Below are 23,686 nucleotides of genomic sequence, written 5' to 3'. Positions count from 1 at the left end.
AGCGTCTTACAAAATAGAGACACATGCTAGGGACACGATGGAAGAAAAAGCCCTTACAAAGCTTTCACATAAACAACAACAACCACAGCACCAGGTCTAAGCGGTGTCCACCTGGTTTCACGGCGCCTCGCTTGTCAAGCCCTTGGAAATGCAGCAGGAGAGATAAGAGAAATCCAACCGGCCAATTTAATGCAAACTATTTCAAAATGTCAAACAAAAAAAACACTTTTTACTTGTTTCGCGTCTGCTGACAGCAGCTTTGCACCAGCACAATTACACAAGCCAGGCAGTATGGCGTGCAGTTTGAAAAGGATTATGATTGTATCAGTGCCTATTTACTATTTTGTGTGGCTCTCGATGACAGTTTCTGCTCAGCCTACTCATCTTATTACTTTCTCAATGAATAACAAATGACTTGTCAAATAACATGCAAATAAACAGACGAAATTGTGTCTCCTGAACATATATTTATTTTCCTTCGGAAACATTCAAACCAAAACAACAGAATAGGGCCCCAGAAGCAGGTGAACCTTCCCCGGTCACGTCGGCCTTCCTGCGGTGGATGCCCTTCTCCTTGCTGCTCCCAGCAAGCCCGTATGTGATGCCGCACAGCCCACTGATCCAAACAAGGGGGACAAATGACTTTAATTACGCAGTAATTGCTAGAGTCTTGCTAATTAAATCTTCATCAGTTCAGTTAAGTGGATTCGTTCCCGCATGGCTAGCGCCACGCTCCCCATTCTAGATTCAACCACCGCACAACAACAAAGTCGCCGAAGCCATCACAGTCTCCTCCCAACCCCACCCCACCACCACCGCTCACATCTCCTTGAAATGTTTTGGATTAATGTCACATTAGGAAATAGGCTGTTTAACAGTGTCTACTGCCAGCAGCCCGCTGCTTCTAAACAACATGGACGGTCCTCAGACAGGAGAAACCAGACGGAACCGGGTGGAGTCGGATGGAACAGGGCGGAACTGGACGGAACCACATGAGACCAGGAACCGGGTGGAACCAAGTGGAAACCGGGTGAAACCGGACGGAACCGCATGAGATCAGGTGGAACCAGGTGGAAACGAGATGGAACCAAATGAGACCTGATGTAACCGGTTGGAGCCCGATGGAACCAGATGAGACCAGGAACTGGGTGGCACAAAGTAGAAACCTGTATTATTTGGCAATGCCCCTAAATACAACTGACGGCTTTATACTAATATCATAATAATAAACTTTAAAGTCAACACATAGTGACACACTCAAGTGGAGTTCAATTGAACCGCGTCTGTTGAATAATCCAAACTCCCGTATGTTTCTTCTAGAAACACACCAAGAGGAATATTAGGTTTGTGAGGTGCTGTCTGCCTGCTGGGGGCCAGTGTGGGCCTGTAGGCAGCGGCTTGGTATGGAGGCTGTTTAGGAAGGGATAAAGTGCTGTAATGTGGCTGTGAAGCATATTCAAAGGGGCTTAACTGGATTACACCTCATTTCAAGGATGCTTAAGGTAAGATTAAAAACAGATATGATACGATAAGTGAGAAAAATACCAAATCGAATAGATCGCATTCCGTCAAGTGGCTGAGCACATCAGGGGAAACAGTGCGTCTTTTGTCCCCATGTTGCACCTTCCCACCGCCAGAGAATACAAATCTTTGTTTTGTGAGCTACAATGAGAAATAAGCATGTGAACATTAAGAGGATCCGGCTACGTCGGACCCCCGTGGATCACCATTAACGTATTTTCCTAATAAGACATGCTAAATCCCCAGAGCCGAAACATAAGAACTCTCTAATCACACACACTGGCACACATGACTGCATGGACGAGTAGCGCCGCTGCACTGAAGCGTGGCGTACAGCCGTGCTGTACTGTAATGTATTTAACACCACTGCTATTACTACTGTTAGCTCGACGCCATATAGAACCAGGGCCTTGCCCGTGTAGGTCACTCTGTTTGGATAACCTGTCAATAATTAAAGGAAACCACGACTGCATTTGCTGGGGGAATAATGAGGAGAGGAAGAGGAGGATATAGTTTGTTTGTTGATCCACTCTGCTCTCTAATGATCCATCTGCCCGTGCCCTGAGGCTACAACATGCAACCCAATGCAGTACATTTCAGGGTATGTTTTTTTAACAGTAAATGCATGCATCCGTGCAGCACTTAGGCACAAGACTTTCTGGGATTGTATATTAATGAACATTGGGTTTGTGGTGGGTTAAAAAGAAATCCAGCCCCATCTTCCACCATATGAATCCCCCCCCCCCCCCCCCTGCCTGCCACTGAATCACGGCAGATTAACCAAACTTGGATTACAGGTGACATCACGGTGACGTCACAGTGACATCACAGCATGGCTGAGCCGTATGGAGTACAACTGAGTTGTGTGTGTGCGTGTTTGTGTGTGTGTGTGTGTGTGTGTGTGTGTGTGTGTGTGTGTGTGTGTGTGTGTGTGCGTGTGCCTGTGTGTATATGTGTGTGGGTGTGTGTATGTGTGTGTGTGTGTGTGTGTGTGCATGTGTGTGTGTGTGTGTGTGTGTGTGTGTGTGTGTGTGTGTGTGTGTGTGTGCATGTGCCTGTGTGTATATGTGTGTGGGTGTGTGTATGTGTGTGTGTGTGTGTGTGTGTGTGTGTGTGTGTGTGTGTGTGTGTGTGTGTGTGTGTGTGTGTGTGTGTGTGTGTGTGTGTGTGCATGTGCCTATGTGTGTGGGTGTGTGTATGTGTGTGTGTGTGAGCGTTTCTCAACGTTGAGAGAGAGTCAAAGTAGGTGGTGGTGGTGGTGGTGATGGTGGCGGTGGTGGTGGTGGTGATGGTGGTGGTGAGAGTGGGTGGATGGTGGGGGGGATTAGAGAGCCTTCTGGGAGGAGGCAAGGTGCTGACACCACTCTACCTCTCCAAGGGCTCAATTTACTGAGGGATCACACTCCTTTATGATAGGCCGGGATTATTATCAGTTCAATGGGGGCACTTTCTTCATTACTGCCACCCTTCAACCCCTGACTACGGACACCTGTGAGACATTAAGTGGAGCCTGTATCTCGTGTCCCTTGGACCCCATGGGTGGCCCCCCTAGAGCATGCCTGTATGAGCAGGTATATTCACAATTAGGCTCACAATATTACAATGACAGCGGTTCTATTGCATTTCAATCTGTTTCAGTGATTTATTAAAGATTAGTACAATTTGTATACATTACTGAAGTGATATTGACTTATAAGTCCTCCATAAATAATGTTTCAAAGACGTCAATCAATTTTTCGGAAGAAATCTAATTCATAAAGAATTATATACCTTAGTTTATTCAAAAAATAAGCTAAGGTGACTGCAGCATGTTTCTGTTTAGCTGTAATGGAATAAGGCGGGCATCTATGTTTGAATTTTGGTTTACCTGTTTTTTTGTCAACACTACCCCCTATGCACCGCAAACACTGGTTAAATGCATTGTGCATCCCTCGGCTATAATTCTTACATAGCCCAGTGAATCCAGTGAAAATACACGTTAGACTTCATCCACTCACTGTGATATGGCTTTGCTTGAGCTGTGAAGCAAGTCAAGCGCATTAAGGACCAACTACCCGTAACCCGCATAACCAAGTACAATGGAGTGAAGTTAAGTGAAATACCAGGGATGGACACTAGGCGGAGAAGAGCCGACGCGCAGGCATATGCATGTATTCCACCACTTCTCACTCTAGATAACACATTATCCGGAGATGGTTTTGGTCTCTTTTAGCTTATTTATTTGGAATGAGAAACAACAACAGCAACAAAAGATACTCAAAACATAAACATTGGAATAAGAAATCTCACTGTTAGTTTCAGTTTCAGTTTCAGATTGGTCTAGGCTAGGCGAACCAATCCAGTTTGTGTTGTTTATGGTTATTAGAATGCGTTATTAGATTAATTCCCTTTCCTCTTGTTTTTCCAGTATTCTCCTATAAAGACATTAAGGCAATACAAATACATGCAAGAGGTAAATATAATAAAATAGGTGCGTTATGACATTCCCGGTTAATCCGTTCTGTATTCGCAATCCAAACAGACGTGCATGTTACTTCTTTCGTTGACTTTATTGTGGTTTGGGTACATCCTATCGCCTTACATTTTATTTCTTCAGTAATAACCATTTAAATATACGTCAACTTTGTAAAATGATATACATTAGAAACGAATAAAGCGCAAAGGATTAAAGAAAATTGTCAAGACAATATCAGGATGCTAAAATTAGAGCGCTCTGTAAATGTCTCTGCATTGACCTGAGCGCCGCTACACAATGTATCGCGAGACTTCGTGTTTAACCAATCCGGGTTCTCTATTATGTCATACACTTCCTGGAAGCCAATGCGTTTCACTTAAACACAAAACCGCGAAAAATATAAACTAACTAGAGTTTGACCATACGTTATGGGAATAGATTCGAGTTAGTCACCAGAAAACGGCTATTTTAAAGATTCCCATTCACTGCCACCCGCTTGCCTTTCATCGGAGGTGACGGGAATTAGCTAGCCATTTTGAGCTAAAATGTCAGTGGTTGTGTTTCCCTGAAGTCATGGAGGACCGAGGGACCTGGACGCTGACGGCCGTAACCGTCGCTTGTATCGCCGCACTCTATGTTCCTACTGTGCAGAGAACAGTACCTGGAGGGGACTCAGGTTGGTACTGGGACTGGAGCGGACTTGATGTACACCGATGGGGCAGACCGCTGTCTGTCTCCCTGTACCTTTGTTGTTGCTGCCGCTCAGCCAATCACATGGCTTAATTATACAGGTGCTTTCGGTGTTCCTGGTGTCCCTTATTGTGGTCACTTAATAGTGTCACTTATTGGTGTCTCTTAAAGGTGTCTCTTATTGTTGTCTCTTATAGGTGTCTCTAATTGTTGTCTCTTATTGGTGTCTCTTACTTCTATGTGTGTGTGTGTGTGTGTGTGTGTGTGTGTGTGTATAGGAAGAACATGATTGTTAAACATTCATAGATTTGTGCCTTCAGATTAGAGAATAATTTAGCTACCTAATAGGAACCTACAATTTCCAAACAACCTTATTGTCTATGCATTCTATGTAAATTGGAAGTTGATAATACATTTGTGACTTTATTCTGTAATGGCTGCAGCGAATTATATTTTACCTGCATCGTTCATCATTCCAAAAAGAATGAATTTAGAAGCGTTCAGAAGAAGGTAGAAAATTAATTTGTATCCATAATATCAGACTTGCAATAGTAGAGAATCGGGTCCATGAAGGTGATGCACTGATGTGTTTTGCATTGTCTATTTTCCTGCATCATTTAAAAAAAAGAATTCACTTTTCTCCACCATGTCTATGCTATTGCACTCCAGTAGCATCAATGGATATTAAATGCTTTGCTACTTTCATCAATCTGCATTAATACCATACCGAACAGCTTGTTCTATGCATCCATAACTAATGAGAGCATGAAGTCATTGAGGGGTATGAGTTTAAATTCAAATTGGAACATTTGGGATTGTAGCTCATGTCCAATTCGCCATTCACTACGGTTACTATGTATGTATTACACACTAATGACATGAATAAATCATTTTTTCACCTATACAGCCACTGGTGTATATTGTAACACTGTGTAATGTAACACAAACGCTGTTAAGAAATGATAGCTCCGGAAGTCACTTTTAACTTGTAAACACGGGCCTGGGTGTACGGCGGCGGCGCTCTGATGTCCTGCCTCGGCTTAAAAAGCTGCACACGGGGTAAATGCACATTTAGCAGAATGAATGCATGTGAAAAGCTCGAGCCGATATGGTGCAGGCAGAGGAGAGCGTCGCGGGATAGAAAGCTGAGTAGCCCTGCTGGTTGTGTGGCAGCCTAGCGAGGCACAGGCCCCGGCCAGCCCCTTCGCCACAGTGTTTAGGGACGGTGCAGGATGCCCGCTCTGATGGTGCCAGCTGAACACCCTTCCCTTTCCTCCAGGTCTCCGTCTCTGAGTCCTAATCTCTTTAGGTGCGATGTGCCCCGGAGGGCTATAGCGCAGCCCCCGCGGGAACGCTGTTGTCTAGGAATGTGGAGTGTGGAAATGGTTGGGGGGGGGGGATTACGGGAGAACTGGTGTGGGTGCCCGTGCTCCACTATCACAAAGGCTGTTGGCGCCAGCACCGGCTACCCCGTCGACTCGATATTCTCCCTTTTTAGTAAAATGGGGGAGGGATGCAAAGCTGCATCTCTGTGGCACTGAGGCGGAGGTTTTGGCCAGTATTAGTTTGCTGGTTTTGCTGCAAAAAAGAAAAAAAGTGTTCTGCTACTGTTAAAAATGAACGAAATGCAGAACGGGGGAGAGGAGGAGAATGAGGAGACGGGATGGAGGGGTAGAGCCATGGCAGGTAGCTGCCGGCCTGTGCCAAGTGAAATGAAGCTTTGAAAACATTGATGCTGTGCAGGTGGAGGAATTCTGGCTTCATGGTCCATTTGAGTGATAAGGCTGGGGCTCCTCATGCAGGCAGCGTAATTCCCTGTATCGGCAAGGCTGCAGGAAATAAGTGGGGCATCCTAGGATGCTGTGTTCTGTGTATTTTGCGACTTCAGTTTTGCATCATTAGCAGCAATGCGTTAAAAGTCAAATCTTTGTCCGTGTAATATATAAATAATCGTCTTCTGATTCATGAGGGTTTTATTGTTTATGTACTCCCTGGAACATAAACGTATCAATACTGACTAAAGAATGACAACGTCTTCATTTATTTTTTCTCTTCCATTGATGTGTCGCTGTTTATTGGGGCATGGCCACCATTTGAATGGCTTTAAATGTTGAATGTTTTGAAAAACGTGTTCAGCCAATCTTCCAGATACCAGTAGAGGTCGCTGGCCTGAATAAACAACAACAATAATGAGTCTCTAACTGAATTTCATGAGTGGGATGTGCAAACATAGAGTGAGAAATCAGTTACATTTAAACTGTCTGAGTGTAATTTGGAACAATTGGTCCCTCGCCCAGCCATATTCACACCACCTCAAAATGGCCTCTTCCTTAAGTTTACGCATGCAATCAGTTGGTCATGTAATTATTTTCCCAAATTAGCCTGTAGCCATCGGTAGCTATTGTTTACCTCTTTCTCTGTGTGTGTGTGTGTGTGTGTGTGTGTGTGTGTGTGTGTGTGTGTGTGTGTGTGTGTGTGTGTGTGTGTGTGTGTGTGTGTGTGTGTGTGATGACGTGAGCGAGCTATCAGAGGAGAGACGGGAGATGAAGGGAAATGAGCGTGGCGCTTAGGAAATATCACACTGGGAAGATTTGCAGGTTTTGATCCCGGCAAATTAATGCAAAACCCCAGTGCAAGTATTTGATTTGGGAAAACTTCAGCAACAGACTTGCCTCTTAATAATAATTATAAGGTTTACATTAATTTCCTCCCCTTTTCCCTTCCACAGGAGAGCTGATCACCGCTGCCTGTGAACTGGGGGTAAGCATTAGCTGTATTGTTTAATCAAATCACTCATTAACTCCATACGCATTAAGGAAGTTTAATTAAGCATGGGCAGAAAGCAGATTAATTGTACTTTTAGTCCACAGGTTTTTCCTCCCTTTCTATCCACTTATTTTACTAAGTTACAAGTAGAGAATGCTATAATTTGCAACCCGTTTTTCCAATCCAATTAAAGTCAATGGTAAGGCGATGGCTTTTGTAGGATTTGCCTTATGTACGGTATAAGGCTTATTATATCCACCCCTCTTTTTGTGTGTGTGTGTGTAAGCCGCGAAGAATGAACTAAATCGGGTTAACAGTTATAATAAGTTTTATTATTTAATAAAGTTTATTACGGCGCTGTGATCCTTTTAGGGAGGCTGTGTCGGTGTCACTATGCCAGTAATCCTGCGTTAGTGCCGCAGTCCGTGTGGCCTGTCTGCCTGTCAGCCCCCCCAGGGCTCCGGGGCCCTCCCTCGGTCGCCGGGCCGCGGCCCTCCGCTCTGCTCCCCTGAGCTCCCCGGTACTCATCCCCCCCCCCCCCCCCCCGCTGCCGTTGTGCCCTCAGTTGTCCTTAGCGGAGTGGCGCCAGGCCTTCCTCAGTGGTCCCCTAGATTTTTTTTATTTTTTCCGCCATGAGGTGCTACCAACCCAACCTCACCTAATCTGACCATCTGGTTCAACGAGGGGGGTCTCCTGTGGCTCCTGTTCTCTCCTACACCTGCCCATTCTTTTCTGCCCGACGGTGTTGGGATTGGTTTCGTCTGGGAGTTTCACGGGTAATAACAGCGAGGGTGTGTTGGTGGTGTCCATGGTGACTGGTGGCACAGTCGCGCTCTCTCTCGCTAGCTCTCCCTTCTTCTCTCACTCCTTCCCTCTTGCACACATCTCAGCACGGCAGTCTCAGTTTGAAGAGCTGGCCCCTCTCTGGCTGGCTCATGTTATCAGTGCCAGGGAATGAGTCTGTGTTTAATGACTGAGCCCTTATCAGGCTGGAGGAGACTTAGCCGCTAATTGCTGTGATTGCCGGGTTCCCCCAGGCGCACCGAGCTGCAGCGTTCCGCGAGCCACGCTACGCCGTGACGCCACTCCCGGGACAGCTTCTGTCCTTGGGAAGAAAAGGAGGCGATGGTTGTGGTGGTGGTTGTGCAGAAGTAGGAGTTGGAGGAGGTGGTGGAGGAGATGGTGGAGGAGGAGGAGGTGGAGGGTGAGGAGGAGGAGAAGCAGGAGTTGGAGGAGGTGGAGGTGTAGGAGGAGGAGGAGGAGCAGGTGGTGGCGGTAGAGGAGGAGGAGGAGGAGGAGGAAGGTTTGATAGAGGTGGTGGAGGTAGTAGTGGAGGTGGTTGAAGAGGAATAGGGGGAAGTGTCGGTAGAGGAGGAGGAGTAGCTGCAGGAAGAAGTGGTGGAGAGGTGGTGGTGCAGAGGGAGGCTTCCCGGGCAGCAGCGGAGCTAATCAGAACTCTGTTCCTGCCGGCCGTGCCTGGCACTCCATCACTGCCTCAGTACAACCCACCGGTCCACTGATCAAATAGTTGTACACTGAATCTATAATGAATTGATAATATTTAATAACATTAGTTCATCTAGGATAATCTGATGAGATGGAACCTTTATTGATTTAGTTTAATGTTGTTTCGATATCACTATAACCAACAATGTCAATATTTTCTCAGACCCAGCAGCGAGGACAGAGCGGGTCGAATGCAAATGGGCGCTCCTTTTATTTATGGTCTCTTTTGTCTCGCCTCCGTGTCCTTGCCCATCATCCATTCATTGTCCATGGTTTTGTATTCTCCCATAGTTCAGCTGCAGTTCAGTGAAAGGCCGTCGTGCCATGTTAGCATCTAGGCTGTAATGGACCGCTCTCCTGGTTTAGCTTCAGGGCTAACTAGAGTTGTTCTGATACCGTTACCAGTATCGGGAAGTATCGGGTATCGGCGAGTACGCAAGTCTATGCGCCGATCCGATACCATCACATGAGTGTCTCATTTACTACACGGAGAGAGAACATCATCCTGCGTTAGTTAATGGTCGGAGGTCGAAAGTCGGAATGGGAAACGCGTTATCCCCGACCTACGTTCGTTCAAGCTACCAATAAATACGCTGAACTACAAGAATGCAAATATATAATTATAGATTGTTCTCTATTTTTTCTTTTATTTATTATACAGGAAAGTATTAAAAGTAACAAAGTTACAATTTAAAACGGGCCTGTCTCAGTAAAATAGCTGATTTCCAGCAGGTTCCTGTTCTGCAGCACATATTACATGTAACAGGGACAAGGCACATCACACGTCACATTTACATGCAACACATAACAGGGACATAGCACGTCAGACATCAGTAGGACAATCAAATAGACAGCAGACTGAGCTCAGACAGTGATCTATATAAGTCAGTGTTCGCAAGTGTATGTGGTGAGGAGTAACAGTTTATAAGCTTTTTTGAACTGTGTGATGGATTGTAATGCTCTAATGTGATGGGGAATGCCATTCCAGACTTTGGTGAAAGTATGGATGAAGGACCTCTGCCCATAGCCGTTATTGTATGCGGGCACTGGCTGGAGGGCCATGGAGACTGATCTAGTGACTCGCACTTGGGGCATGTTTTGTGTTGGTAAGAGGGAGATGAGTGTTTGTGAGGTGCTGTGTTGGAGTAGAAAATAAAATGTGATAGCATGACTGTAAATACAATTTTGAAAGGACAGAGCGTGTGATTTAGTGAGTGCAGTGCAGTGGTGTGTCCATTTTGGAAGATTGCTGTGGATCTTTAAAGCTCGGTTGTATAGCCGTGCGATGGGTTCAGTAACTTCCTTGGTGGTGAGAGACCATATTGGTAAACAGTAGGAAATGGTTGAGAATACAATCGCATGCAGGTAGGTTTTGGAAACATTAGAGGACAAGTATGGTCTAATCTTGATATATACATATAGTTTCTGATTTAACTTTTTAGTTAACTTGGAGGTGTGTTCACGGTAAGTGAGGCGTGAGTCAAGTAACACACCAGATACTTTTGGCGATGACAAGATTTTGATTTGAAAAGATGATGGGCTGGTAAAGGACAGATGCTTTCTGGATGAGTGGAAATACATGCATTTAGTTTTTGTAACATTAATGGCTAAGTGATTGTCATTTAACCACTTATGCAAAGATTGAAGATCAGATGACAGTTTGGAATTTATGGTATCAGGGTTAGAGTTGGACAGAAAGAGCACAGTGTCATCAGCATTATATATTATATATATATATAAATGATCTAGTTCAGAAAAGAAAAGCTTTCGACAGTAAGTGAAACATCTATACATGGCTGTCATCGTAAGAGAACCCTTCAATCAGAACAAGGGCTATTAATATAGTTATAATACTAGATGCTGTATCGGTATATACTCGGCATCGGCCGATAATCAAGTTCAGAAATCTGAATTGTATCGGGGAAAATAATGATTAAATCTCTAGGGCTAACGTTGGTCTGGCCGTTTGTGTCTGCAGGTGGCCCACCCTCCGGGCTACCCCACCTTCACCCTACTGGCCCGCCTGGCCATGGGGCTGTTGCCCTCCCTCTCCCCGGCCCACAGTGTCAGCCTGATGTGCGGGCTCCTGGGGGCCCTGGCCAGCGGGGCGCTCTGTTTCACCGTCTGCAGGTAAGGCGGGCTCTTTTTGTTTGTTTATACCACAGCTTGGTTCAGATTGGTCAATTCCGTTCCAGGGTTGTGCATTCTGTATCAATCACCGGACACCTCTACCCCTGACAGTTCCGGGTCGATGCACAACCAATCCAACAGTCTCACTCTGCCTTGAGAGTGGGGAGGTCACCGGGAGGCAAACTAAAAACAAAAATGATGGCAAGCCTGGCAGAACATAAATAGTGTACATTTATTGAAAAGGCATAAAAGTTGGAGGCTGTGCCCGAAATCTCACCCACTAGAAAAGTGACCCAACATCAAACTATTAAAACAATAGTCAATGACACATTTTGTGGCGCTTCTTGTGTCTCAGTGGGTGCGTGTGCGACTATCAGTGCATGTGCGTGTTCAGACACCAATACTAACAACAACGCTCAAACCATCCACCACATGTGGACAACGCAAACACACTGTGCTACAAATGACCGTTCTCAACTGTGGCGTATATGCAGAATATAGCACTCTGCGGGGGTCCCTCTGTTCGGAACATAGTGTATCCTAACGGGAGGGGGGGCGACGCATAGGTTGCTTTGCAGCGTTGTGGTGTATTCCTTACGTAGGACGTCGCCACTTGTTGACACAGACTTGGATTCGAGGAATTTTTAGATTTAGTATGCCTGAGAGGTTATTGGAACTATTGAATCTGTAAACGGGCAGTCTTCCTTAAGAAAATACCACACGAGTGGTTTTGACGGAGGTGTGCCATTGTCTGGAAGAGAAGATGGGGTTTGGGTGGTGCTGAGTGAAGGCCAGTCACAGCCCTGATCCTCTGTTCAGTATTCAGGGACCGAGCTCCGTCAAGCCCCCCTTCTCTGTACCAGTGTGCCCGGACTGTTTACCCTTCAGCGTGTGTGTGTGTGTGTGTGTGTGTGTGTGTGTGTGTGTGTGTGTGTGTGTGTGTGTGTGTGTGTGTGTGTGTGTGTGTGTGTGTGTGTGTGTGTGTGTGTGTGTGTGTGTGTGTGTGTGTGTGTGTGGCAATTATCTCCTTTCTCCGTCATCGCCCGCCCTCCCCCCCGCCGCACAGCATGCACTCAATCCTGACATGGCACGATTTTTCTAATTCCCAACCCAACCAAACCTCCCTCTCCTTCCCTCCTGGGTCGAAGAGTTCTCGCTCTCTCTCTTCCCCCCCCCCCCCCCCCCCCCCCTGTTTTCCCCTCCATTTTTGCCTGCTGCCGACCGCATCACGTAAGAGGCATGTGGGCAGAGTCGCTCCTTTTGTGCCTTTTATCTCATACGGCTTAGCGCGGGGAATTTACATTTTGTAATAAGTATATCTGTTTATGCCCAGTGTGCACTCCTCAGTCATGACATCAGTTATTTATTTTAATTTACACTCCCATCAGGTCGGAAGTGTAACGTTGTTTACCAACGGGTGAATACAAGCCTCGCGGTTCGGTTATGCACTCGGGAGAAGAAGGGTTTTGTTTGTTTTGATGTAATGGCGCACGTTGGCCGGCCCGGTGGCTGTTTCTTGTGTGTCAGCTGATGAGTGGTGGGCAGGTGGGCCGGAGTCGTTCAGGGTCTGCAGCCCGGGGAGGGCTGGAGAGGAGGTGCTTCAGGGTGCCGGGTCTGGAGCCCGTGATACACTGGAGAGGAGGTGCTTCCCTGGGGCCTGGCCCTCAGCCCGGACTGCAGCAACCCTAGAGCCGCACCCTGCATCACTGCTCCTGCAAGGGAACTGGCAGCAAACGCACGACTCCTGAGACCTGCGTCAGAGTAGCGTCCTCGACAGTGAAGTTAGCGACGGGGGGGGGGGGGGCGTACGTGGCCGTAGACGTAGAAGAGGGACACACTGCGCAGCCCAACACACTCAGCCACCCGTTGCCTTTGGTGTAACACTCGATGGCCAGACGTTTCAATGTGGCCAGAGAGCATCCATCTGGTTTGGCCAGTCCCAGTGTGTTTTTAATGTAGCCCTGTTTGGTAATCCCCAAGGATTTGGTTCCAATTTTGGATTTGAGTTAAGTGAAAAGTCATTATGAGGACCCCTTCTGACCCAATGGGGCTGACGGACATGGAGGACTCAGACAGAAAAAACACACACACTCTAAGCTCTTAAGTATGAACGTGTAATCTATGGTTTTCAATTTGTAAAAATCACCATAACCGGCTTTATTCGTTATCTGCACTGGTTCTGGTAAGAGTTAAGGTCTGTCACCAAAGATCAGCAGTCCAGTGTGGTCTGGGGGGGGGGTGGGGGGGTGATGATGGCTGGTGAGGGGGAGGGGACAGGTCCTGAACCAATGAGGACCTGCTTCCTGCCGCAGCCATGGAGGTAATTGAGGGCTCCACAAGCTATTAGTGGGCGAGTAGAAAATGGACAAAGCCACAGCCTGATGAAGGTTAACCCGGGCCAGGCCGCTCCTCTGACGAAATGCCAAGACTAGATGACCCTTCGTACTTCCTTTGTCCTTTTTTTAGTTTTTTTTAATGTTTTTAATTATTTTGTACGGAATAAAATACCCTCCCTTGTTTCCTTTTTTGCCCAGTTCAGGCCAAACCAGACCTCCTAATTGGCAGAGTGCCTCTTCTGAAAACTAAACTTGATTATTTTTTTCTGAGTGAAACATTTTTTTCAGATGATGAATTACATTGAAGTTAAAATGGGTACTTGTTGGCAGTTCTTCTCAAATGGTAAATTGTCAAACCTTGAAAATTCATCTGGAATATACCCAACATTGCAAGCCTTTGATGTATCAATTTAAATTAGTCGGCCAGATTGCCGTGTTTAATGTGGGGGAATGTAAGTTGATAGGCTTGGAAGCCACTTCACTCTTGCATAAGTTTACATGTAGCACTTAGCCTCCCTTTGATTTGTCAGTTACAGTCCTCTTGGCTTGATCACATGGTTTGATGGCCAAATTGGATGTCTCGTTATGTTTTCACACCAGTGCCTGACGAGCCTTTGAGGATGGTGACCGACATGATTATAATTTCTATCGATTGCGCTGGAAGCTTTGCAGGAGGAGCGTTTGCCCCCTAGAATCCCAGGGACCTGAACGCCTGCAGTCTATAGAGGAATATGAACGCGTGCTCCTATCACAGAGGGATAATCCGGACAGCCGACTATTCCGTGCTCTCTCGTCTCACCGTTTATCTGCTAAAGCTGCTCCGAATCTGTGCTACCTGAGAGGAATCTCTCTCCCCCGTTCCCAGGCTTATCCAAAGAAACCACCAACAGACACGGCAGCTAGTTGACAGCCGTCGAGCCACGCACAACGCAGGCACGCCGCATCTCCGTCGTCAGCACTTTCCACACTTTTTTGCGCGATTGCACGATTACATAACTGTGTAGCTTAGAAACACACACAAACGCTCCGCTTCCACCCCGCCCCGCTCAGCCTCCGTGGACGCACACCTGCGCAGGGCTCACCTGCCAAGGGCCAGCCCGAGGGGCACAGATGATGCCTCAGTGGACTGGGGGGCGGGCTGTACCGCGGCCTCAGCTCCTTATATGGGCCTCCACCATATGGTCCTGGAGGTTTCTGGAAAGTTACCTGTGGGCCGTCGGGTCATCTTTAGAACACGGTTATTTATAAGACTCTATAAGAGGCGCGTGGTACTGGTCCCGGGCCAACAGGGTGTTGGTATCGGAGGAAACTCCCAGTACAAAGATCCCGTTATGAAAAGCATGTGTGCCGTTAAAGGGACTTGTTTTTTCGATTCTTTTTTAAAAAGCATGACGCATGTGAAACCCTGTTAATAGGGATGGTTGTTGAAATGGACCATCCTGATTAGAACCTTAATTAAGGTTTGATGGACTGTATTGGTTGAACCCAAATCGCACATTCGTTCATATGTATCAAATGGTTTAGCCCGAGGTTTGCGGACCTCCTAATAGTGCTTTCACTGCAGTCCCCCCCCCCCCCCCTCCTTCCCTTACCCCGATCCAACCCCAGCATGACCAAATGTCCCCCCAGGACTGCTGCTGAAACGCAGTTAAACAGATGTCTAATGAAGATGTTCTGTCCTCATTACTGGGCTGTGGGATGGGGAAGGAGAGGGAGGGCTGGATAGTCTGCAGAATTCAACCACAGTTTAATATTCCCTTCCGCCCGTGGGCCTGAGATTGTGCTGTCGTCGTCGGACGTCAATATCCCATTCCTCCGCCACCACAGGCAGTCCTAATAAGGCAGCGAGCATGGAGACAGATCAGACTCGGCAATTACAATTCACCCGGAATTAGTTAATGGAATCTATACAAGCAACATTTATGGCGTGTGCCTAATGACTTTGTTGAAAAGGCGGCAATGAAAATGGGCATTCTGTGAATCGTTCAAGCAATTTGCTTTAGCAATCGTTTTGCATTTCTTAATATTTTTTTGCTCCTGTGATTTTTATTTTTTGCATGTTTGTTGGGGCAGAGATTAAGATGGCATTCTGGGAGAAATTGTTGTGTCAGGGGCCTTATTGTTTGAGAAGGATTGTGGTGATTAATTTTGCGTTCACTCTTCTGGGTGGAGAGGGGTGGTGGTGGGGGGGGGGGCTGTCTGAGCAGCAGCCGCAGCAGAGTTTGGGCCCTTCTGAACCCTCTGCATCTATACATGTCAGCTTCCCGCTCTGCTTGGAGGCAGAGTCAAGGCCAGGGAAGCGCAGTAGTTCATGTCGTCCCAAGCCGAGACTTGGCGCCCGGCACATCCAAGATGAAATAACACTGTGCCCTTTTGAATGTCGCCTAAGGATGGAGGGTATCTTGGGAGTTGTTTTCTGGTGTCAGATACAGTATCAGCGTTATGTCAGAACGGGCTTTATGTTTGCATGCTGCCGCCCCCGCCCCCCCCGCGCCTGGCTCTGGATGCGGGATGCTCTGCCACAGAGCACTTACCCCCGTCATGTGATGGTAGTGTTTGAATCCTCGTCGTCCGTGGCCCCGGCCAAACCAACACCCTGGGGCGTACGCCCGGGCCAGCTGGAACCCTAAGCCTCCCGGCCCGGCCCCCAGCCCGGCGCCACCGCCTCCTCCGAGGGCCCCCAACCTCTTCAGGAATGTGTGATTCCTTTCCAGGCCCGGTTTCCCGCCTGCCCACAAAAAAACGTCCGCTCGGCCGTGGAACAACGGCGGGCTGATCCGCGGTGGCGGCGAGGACGTGGCTCCGCCCGCTTCCCTTTGGGGGGGGGGGCGTGTGGCGGGGGGTGTCCCGGTCCGCCTCGTCGTAAAGCCTCATTCTTCACCGCATGGTGCTCATACAGGGGGGTGTTGGGTGGGATATTTAGTGCAGAGGGCACGCGCTCGTCGCGCTGGCAGGACGCTGGTAGATGGGCAGGGGTAAATGAGACGGGACCCGTGCAGACACTTCAAAGCAGGGGCGCCGTGCCACCGTGGCGCCCCTGAAGAGGAAATGTAGTCCGCTGCATCATTCTCTTTTATTGGTCCCCCTTTTCCTTTCAGCTCCTCTGTTAGATGCTTTTCCTTTCTTTTTCCTTCTCTTCCTGTTTTTTTTCTCCGTTATGAGCCTTTTTATGTTATGAGCCTTTCAGCAGAGTTCCCAGCCCAGGAAACACAGCAGTATCCTATATGTACGTCACTAAAAATAGAAATTCAATTTTTTTTATTCCTCAGCAAGATATTTTACTTTCCAAATATAAAGAAAGGCAAACACCGATGGTATTATTTACTCAACGTTGGTCTCTTAATCGGGTAGTATAACCTGATTAACTGATTTATTACCGCTGGAGGGGTGGCACTGTGTACTATTGAATTGTCTGGACGGCGCAGTGTGTCGTTTCAGGCAGCCATTGTCCACCGTACACCACTATAGCATTCACTGCCCCGCAACGAGCCCTGATAAGATGCAAACACGGTCCGCGCTCGTGTCAGAGTCTCTGCTGCTTTATCTACGGGCCCCTGGAGAGCCAACGAGCCTGGGAGACTGACAGGCCTGGCTTAGACCCAGGTAGTTCCAGGGACATAGACGGGTCATTCACACTGCTGCTTGTAGACAGATCACTTAAAAAATTTGACACGCCCCAACCGAGGTGGGCATGGTTGTGTGTGTGTGTGTGTGTGTGTGTGTGTGTGTGTGTGTGTGTGTGTGTGTGTGTGTGTGTGTGTGTGTGTGTGTGTGTGTGTGTGTGTGTGTGTGTGTGTGTGTTAGGGCTGCTATATTATGGAAAAATCATAATCAGGATTATTTTGGTCAATATTGAAATCAGGATTATTCAAATGATTATTTTTGAGTTCGAAAACATGACACTTTTTAACTGAGCTTCGAAAAAAAATGCACAATGTTCAAATCTATTTTGGGAATCGACCCAAAAATCAAATTCACAATTAAAATGTGATTAATTGCTGTGTGTGTGTGTGTGTGTGTGTGTGTGTGTGTGTGTGTGTGTGTGTGTGTGTGTGTGTGTGTGTGTGTGTGTGTGTGTGTGTGTGTGTGTGTGTGTGTGTGTGTGTGTGTGTGTGTGTGTTTGAAAGAGAGTGACAGAGACGGACACACCTTGCATTGGTAAGTCTCTGGGTGAGCCTGGGCAGAGTTTGCATAATGTCCCGGTCCGTAGACCCCCACTAGTGCTCATCACCCAGAACCTGCCCCCTGCTGAGCACATGAGCTGGGGAGAGTTAATTGTCAAGCAGGGGGGTAGAATTAGGGGGGTGGGAGTGCAGGGAGTCCCACCCAGCACCTCAACAAAAGTCATCACACCCCCAACCCCCCCACCCTCCCCTGTCCCACCTTTCTCCATCTCTCCTCTTCAAGTTGCAACTAATTCCTGGAACCGTGCAGCGAGAGAGACATCCCCTATCTCTTATTAAGACCGTCTCCCCCGCGCTGCTTCCTCTCCCGCTCTCTCCCCCTCCCATTCATACTCGCACACACACACACAGACGCACACACTGCCGCACACTTGCGCTTATGCGTACCCTTACCACGAGACCAAACGAACAGTGGGAAAAATGAGCATGAAAAGAAAGAGGGAAAAAAGGGAAAGTCGTCGGCGTGTGAGTGTGTGCATTTTTTTTTCTCTCTCTCTCCCCTTCTTGCTCTCACTCCCCATTTTTTTTTCTGATTTACCGCTCTTTCCTCAGAAAGCGCCATTGTTCCCCTCGCCCAAGTCTCATCAGGCCTTTGTGGCTGACTATCACAGCGGCAGGCAGAGAGCTGGAAATGTATAAATGGTATCATGCCTCGTGATTAATGGCGGTGCTTATGAGTCAGGTCTGATAACGGGCCTGCTCTCTACTCAATTTCAGATACCGTTAATGGAATCTGTCTTCTGCGATTGTAATGTGAGCGCGCCTAATTTGCTATGGAGCTTGAAGCTGTCACCGGCAAGGGATTGTGGGGTCATAAGGGACCTGGCAGCCGCTTGGCCTGCAGCTTGTATCTGCGGTGCTGAATAGAGCAGCTCTCTGCCTGTCAGTTAGCTGATAGGCTGATGAGGAGGACTCTAAGCCACTCCACACAATGGCGGAAAAGGGCCGTACTGCCTGACTTCCCTAATTGTGGAGCCTGTTCGTATTTCGGAGCCGGCGTGCCAGGCACCGGGCTAGCTTTTCTTCCTCTTCTTCTTCCTCTTCTTCTTCCTCTTCTTCCTCTTCTTCTTCCTACAGTCCTTTTCTACTTCTCTGGGCTTTTTCAACTCCCTCCCCCATCCCTTTTTTTTACTCATCCTCCACCCCGCCTCATCCTCACCCCTCTGCACACCCTCTCCCTCCCTCCCTATCATTCCTCTCCCCTCCCTCCTCCTCCACCTCCGCCTCATTTGTGGCCTCCCCCGCCTCCCCCTCCTCCTCCCCCCCTCTGTCTCTGGTTTTTTGGTAAGTGGTGGGTCTTAGCGTATGACAGATTATCCCAAGTTTGCTTCAATTACCCGCTAAAGAGACGGAGACGGTACAGGAGAAGAGGATGGGGGAAACTTTTGTGCACATTATATTTAAGAGGCGGAGGATAAAGTGCTATCAGCCGCACGGTGGGTTGGGTGCCGGTCTACTGGAGATCAATGGGCTGCCAGGGAGGGAAATTCTCATTATGGCTGAATTGCCCTAATTCAGTGCGGGTGTTTTTCAAGGTCTTGTCCAATGACCAAACTTGGGTCACAGGAAGATTAAAATTGCTTCCAAAATTGTTCTTATGTTTTTTTTTTTTATATATATATTTTTTAAGACATGTCTTAAATGTTTGAAGCAAGGTTTCGTAAACATTTGTGCAATAGTATATGAAAAACCATACTATCATATATGAAAATATGTCAATATAAATAAGGCAGGATATTATATTACACGTCTTAGTAACCATTTGTAAGAGGAGGTATTAAACAACAACATAAATGTCTAATAAACATTGATACATTGATTAATTATTCTTAATAAATGGTTGTAGCCCATCTAAACCCTTTATTCGTAAGCCATTAATAACGTAGCTTCTGTGCCATGTGGGGTATTTTTCCATCAGCCCCTTTTCCGTAACTTCCATTGGCTCCCTGTAGTAGCTCGCATCAGATTCAAGATGTTTGTACTGGCCTACAAGGCGGTCAATGGAACTGCCCCTGCCTATCTCGAAGCGTTGGTCAGACCACACACCCCAGCTCGAGCGCTACCTCAGCTGGACACCTGGTACTGCCATCGCTAAGAGTAAGCAAAGGTCGATCACCAAGGTCACAACTCTTCTCTGTTGTGGCACCGCAATGGTGGAACGAGCTCCCTGCCGGGGTCAGGATCGCAGGGTCGCTCTCCAGCTTCCGCCGAACACTAAAGACTGGCTTGTTCAGAGTTCACCTAAGCTATGCATAGCCCCCTTACCCCCCCCAGACCCCTCTTACGCACTTAGTGTATGTTGTACGTCATCAGGGAGAAGACTCCGTGTGCTGCTATGCAAATCTCACCACCTTAAATTATAATTTGTCCCAGCCTCCATTAAGCTGACGAACAATGTGCAATAGAATAATGTGCAATAAATAGGTTAGAAATTTAGCACATAGCACTTTAGCACATAGCACTTTAGAACTAAGCAATTTAGCACTTAGCACTCTATCAATAAGTTCTAGTGCAATAAACACTTGCACTTTATCCCCATACTGTAGATTTCTATGTTATACAGCAAGGGGCAATTTAAGTCCATGTTCTCGATGTTAAAATGTTGGTTTGTCTGGTTGTGTTTGTGTCTGTGGTTGTGTTTTTTTGTTCTGTTGTACTCTGTGTATGTTAAGAAAGCAATGATGCACTGTGCCCAAGACAAATTTCCCCACGGGGACAATAAAGTTGAACCTTGAACGTCCTGGCATTTAATGTGGGCACTTATTGTATGTTGTACGTCCTGGCTATATTTTTTGTGTACGGGGAATGGGTTACTCTAGCGATGGTGAGTGCTTGGCACTTGGTTTTATGAACATCCTTACTGTACCGACAGCGGTATATTGTTTAACTTTCTTCTGACAAATGAACTTATTGTAAGTTGCTTTGGATAAAAGCGCCCTAAATGTAACTTAAGTGTCCCTTTGGGTCCCTCTCTCCAGGCTGTCCGGTCCGGGTCCCGGGGCACTGCTGGCCGGGGGGGCGTTCGCCGTGACGAGGCTCACCTGGCAGTGGTCCACCGTGGCGGAGGTCTTCAGCCTCAACAACCTGTTTGTAGGCCTGCTCTTCTCCCTGATTGCCTGCTTCTACAATCCGGGCGTTAGGAATCGGTCCTTAGATGCCTCGAAACGTAGGAAGGTAACTAGAAAGACAATATGGAGAAGTACCCAACATGGCACAGAGGTTACGTTATTAATGGCTTGTGAGGAAAAGGTGTAGGTGGGCTCCAACCATTTAGTAAGAATAATTTATGGATTGTATTGTTACAACATTTGTTAAACAATAGCTAACTCTCGGTTAACGTATCATTGTTTTGGTCTGTCTGTACGTTTATTCAGATTGCCCACCTGGGGGCGCTGTGCTGTGGCCTGGGGCTCTGTAACCAGCACACCATGGTGCTGTTTGTTGTGCCCACCGCCCTCTGGGTCCTAGTGCAGCTGCACTCCGACGGGGTAGGTCTAGCTTGTCTGTCCTCCAACTGAAGCCCCATCATGTACCAAATGCAGGGAAGAGTGATGCTATACTGATTTGGGAGTCGGCTTAGCTTAGGAGGTAGTGTGGGTTGACTTGTAACCGGAAGGTTGCTAGTTCCTCGATCGCCGAGTGTCTAGGTGTCCCTGAGCAACACACCTAACCCTAAGTGTTCCCGACGAGCTGGCGGTCGCGTGCGTGGTTGACCCCGCCTTCGGTGTATAAATGGGTTTGAACCTTTTCAAGTCGCTTTGGATACAGCGTCTGCTAATTGCCCTAAATGTAAATGTAAATTGGCAAACCATGTTTGGGTTTTAATCTACTCTTAGGTTATTAATTCCAACTAGGGGTCAAGTTTCCAGTATTGAAGCTATTTTTATTATTTCAGCATCATATTGAAAAAGTATGAAAGGTATTCCTGTACCATATGTATGTTCTAATCCAAACAATGAACTCCAACGATTGTTGAACACATTTCCACTAATAAACGCTCCGTTCACAAAGAGTATGTTAGGACTGCATCGACTAGAATCAATCAATGTGATCACCTCCTCGATGTGTATCGACTCTGTCAGGGGCTGTCTCTCCGCCTCCTGGTGACCCTGGGAGTGTGTTTCATCACCGGGCTCGTGCCCTACGTCTACCTGCCCATCTCCTCGAGCCTCAACACGGCCCGCTGGAGCTGGGGAGACCAGACCGACCTCTCAGGCTTCCTCACCCACCTGCTGAGGAGAGAATACGGCACCTTCAGCCTGGTACACACACAGACACCTGGTGATACACAATGTAGTACTCTGACAGCAGTATCCATGGTGTCTGATTACTGTTCCCTGGTCCCTCTGCGTCTCAGGCTAAGACGGAGAGCTCTGTAACCGTGGCTACGATGCTGAAGTGAGTATTTTCCTCAACAAGCATACACTTTTTTTAAGAAGCCATGTCATAACTTTCCATCTATATTCATGTGTACTGTTTTAAAGCTGGCATAATTTCAGTCGATTCATAGTGCGTATGTTACCCCCCCGGACAAATCTGAGCCACCGGAGACCGCTGCTGCAGAACCGCTTTTTTATCAACTTATCATCACCACTCGTCGGTCTGAATCCGACTCGGTTGCGGCCGAGTTTCAATGCAGCCTAAACATTTTGGAAGACACACAGCTTCGGTAGTGTAGAAGGCTACTTCTTTTCATCACAGGAGTAAAAATGAGGCAGTTTGATCCCAATGAGGAGCGGTTGGAGCTACGGAGACTGCATGGAGACTGCGGTATCGACCTCAGAAGCAGGGGTTGTGCCTCTGACACGACAGCTTTAGCCGAGAGACAAACCACTTGGTTTTTGGAGAACAAAAACCCCCCGCTTGTTTAAGATCCCTCTCCATCACAGCGTCCCAGAAGTCCCTGTGTTTGGTCCGTCCTGTCTCTCCGGCGGTCCAAGGCCATCGCTCAGGGGGGCGGCTAAAGTGTGACAGACACTGCAATTGAGCCCGGGAAAAATATTTCTTTATCTATTTATTTTTTTTATTACACTATTCTATAACTGCCCCACCCCCCCCCCCCCCCCCCCCGCATATTCTAGTCAGTTGCCCCACCATCCACCCAGCCACCCACATCTGAACATACACACACATGCCCAAGGACACACACATCGACACACACAAACAAGGAAACACACATCGACACACACTTCAGCCAGCCTTCTTGTATCCCTATCCCACTGATGGAATTGGGGGGTTGGATGGGGGAGGGGGGGGGGGGGGGTGGAATGTGTGCACATCATAAGACCCCCCACTATCAGCACCCCCTCCCCCTCTGCCCGAACACCCGTCCACTCCTGCTGTTTGACGGACAGGCACACCTTCAAGGAGGGTGGGGGGAGGTGGGGGGCAACACTGTCAACATGTCGACAAACCGAAGACGTAAACCCACTCAAGAAGCTGACATCACCACACACAACGTACTCGCACTGGGTGCACGCACACCGAGCTCACATACTCACACTACTCCCACACACCGTGCCCACATACACACCGTGCTCACATACATACACACACACCGTGCTCACACACATCGTGCTGACATACACACACTGAGCGATACAGAGACTCAATAAGCTGTCAAATGAGATGGGGTATTAAGGAAGAGACAGGGAGCTATCTCCCAGCTCTATGCGAGTTCCGTGTGTGTGTGTGTGTGTGTGTGTGTGTGTGTGTGTGTGTGTGTGTGTGTGTGTGTGTGTGTGTGTGTGTGTGTGTGTGTGTGTGTGTGTGTGTGTGTGTGTGTGTGTGTGTGTGTGTGTGTGCCATGTGTGCATGCGCCACTGGTGTCAATCCGGTTAAAATGCAGTGTTCAATCCCAGGGTTTGTTTTGGTAGAGGAATTCACTCACTAACGTCCACAGGTTTCAATCTTTGTTATTGTCTGTATCTGTGTTTTGTATTCATGTGTGTGTCATTTGATCCAGGGCCCAGGTGGAGCACTGGTATGCTGACTATCCATTTCTCTTCTGCCTGGTCTTCTACCCTGCTTTTTACAATGGGTAAGTCTCTCGGCGGGAGCTTGCCTCACACTGTCACTACTCCAGTCCTTCCCTCCAC

At 47.7% G+C, this 23,686-nt stretch overlaps 1 protein-coding gene across 1 annotated transcript in view; it reads left to right on the top strand.

Moving 5' to 3' along the window:
• The first annotated feature begins 3,500 nt into the window (after positions 1-3,500).
• tmem260 (transmembrane protein 260) overlaps positions 3,501-23,686 on the top strand; it is a 30,477-nt gene continuing 10,291 nt past the window's right edge. The window contains exons 1-9 of the mRNA XM_056591052.1: positions 3,501-3,973; positions 4,548-4,652; positions 7,395-7,426; positions 10,917-11,068; positions 20,567-20,762; positions 20,963-21,076; positions 21,671-21,850; positions 21,946-21,986; positions 23,554-23,628. Coding sequence (XP_056447027.1) covers positions 4,550-4,652; positions 7,395-7,426; positions 10,917-11,068; positions 20,567-20,762; positions 20,963-21,076; positions 21,671-21,850; positions 21,946-21,986; positions 23,554-23,628 — 893 coding nt within the window. The 5' untranslated portion in view covers positions 3,501-3,973; positions 4,548-4,549. The remainder of the gene's footprint in view (positions 3,974-4,547; positions 4,653-7,394; positions 7,427-10,916; positions 11,069-20,566; positions 20,763-20,962; positions 21,077-21,670; positions 21,851-21,945; positions 21,987-23,553; positions 23,629-23,686) is intronic.

Source organism: Gadus chalcogrammus, chromosome 5, assembly GCF_026213295.1.
Source record: "Gadus chalcogrammus isolate NIFS_2021 chromosome 5, NIFS_Gcha_1.0, whole genome shotgun sequence".
NCBI lineage: Eukaryota > Metazoa > Chordata > Actinopteri > Gadiformes > Gadidae > Gadus > Gadus chalcogrammus.
Note: the sequence above shows the minus strand (reverse complement) of the source record. Positions and strands in the feature narration are given on the sequence as shown.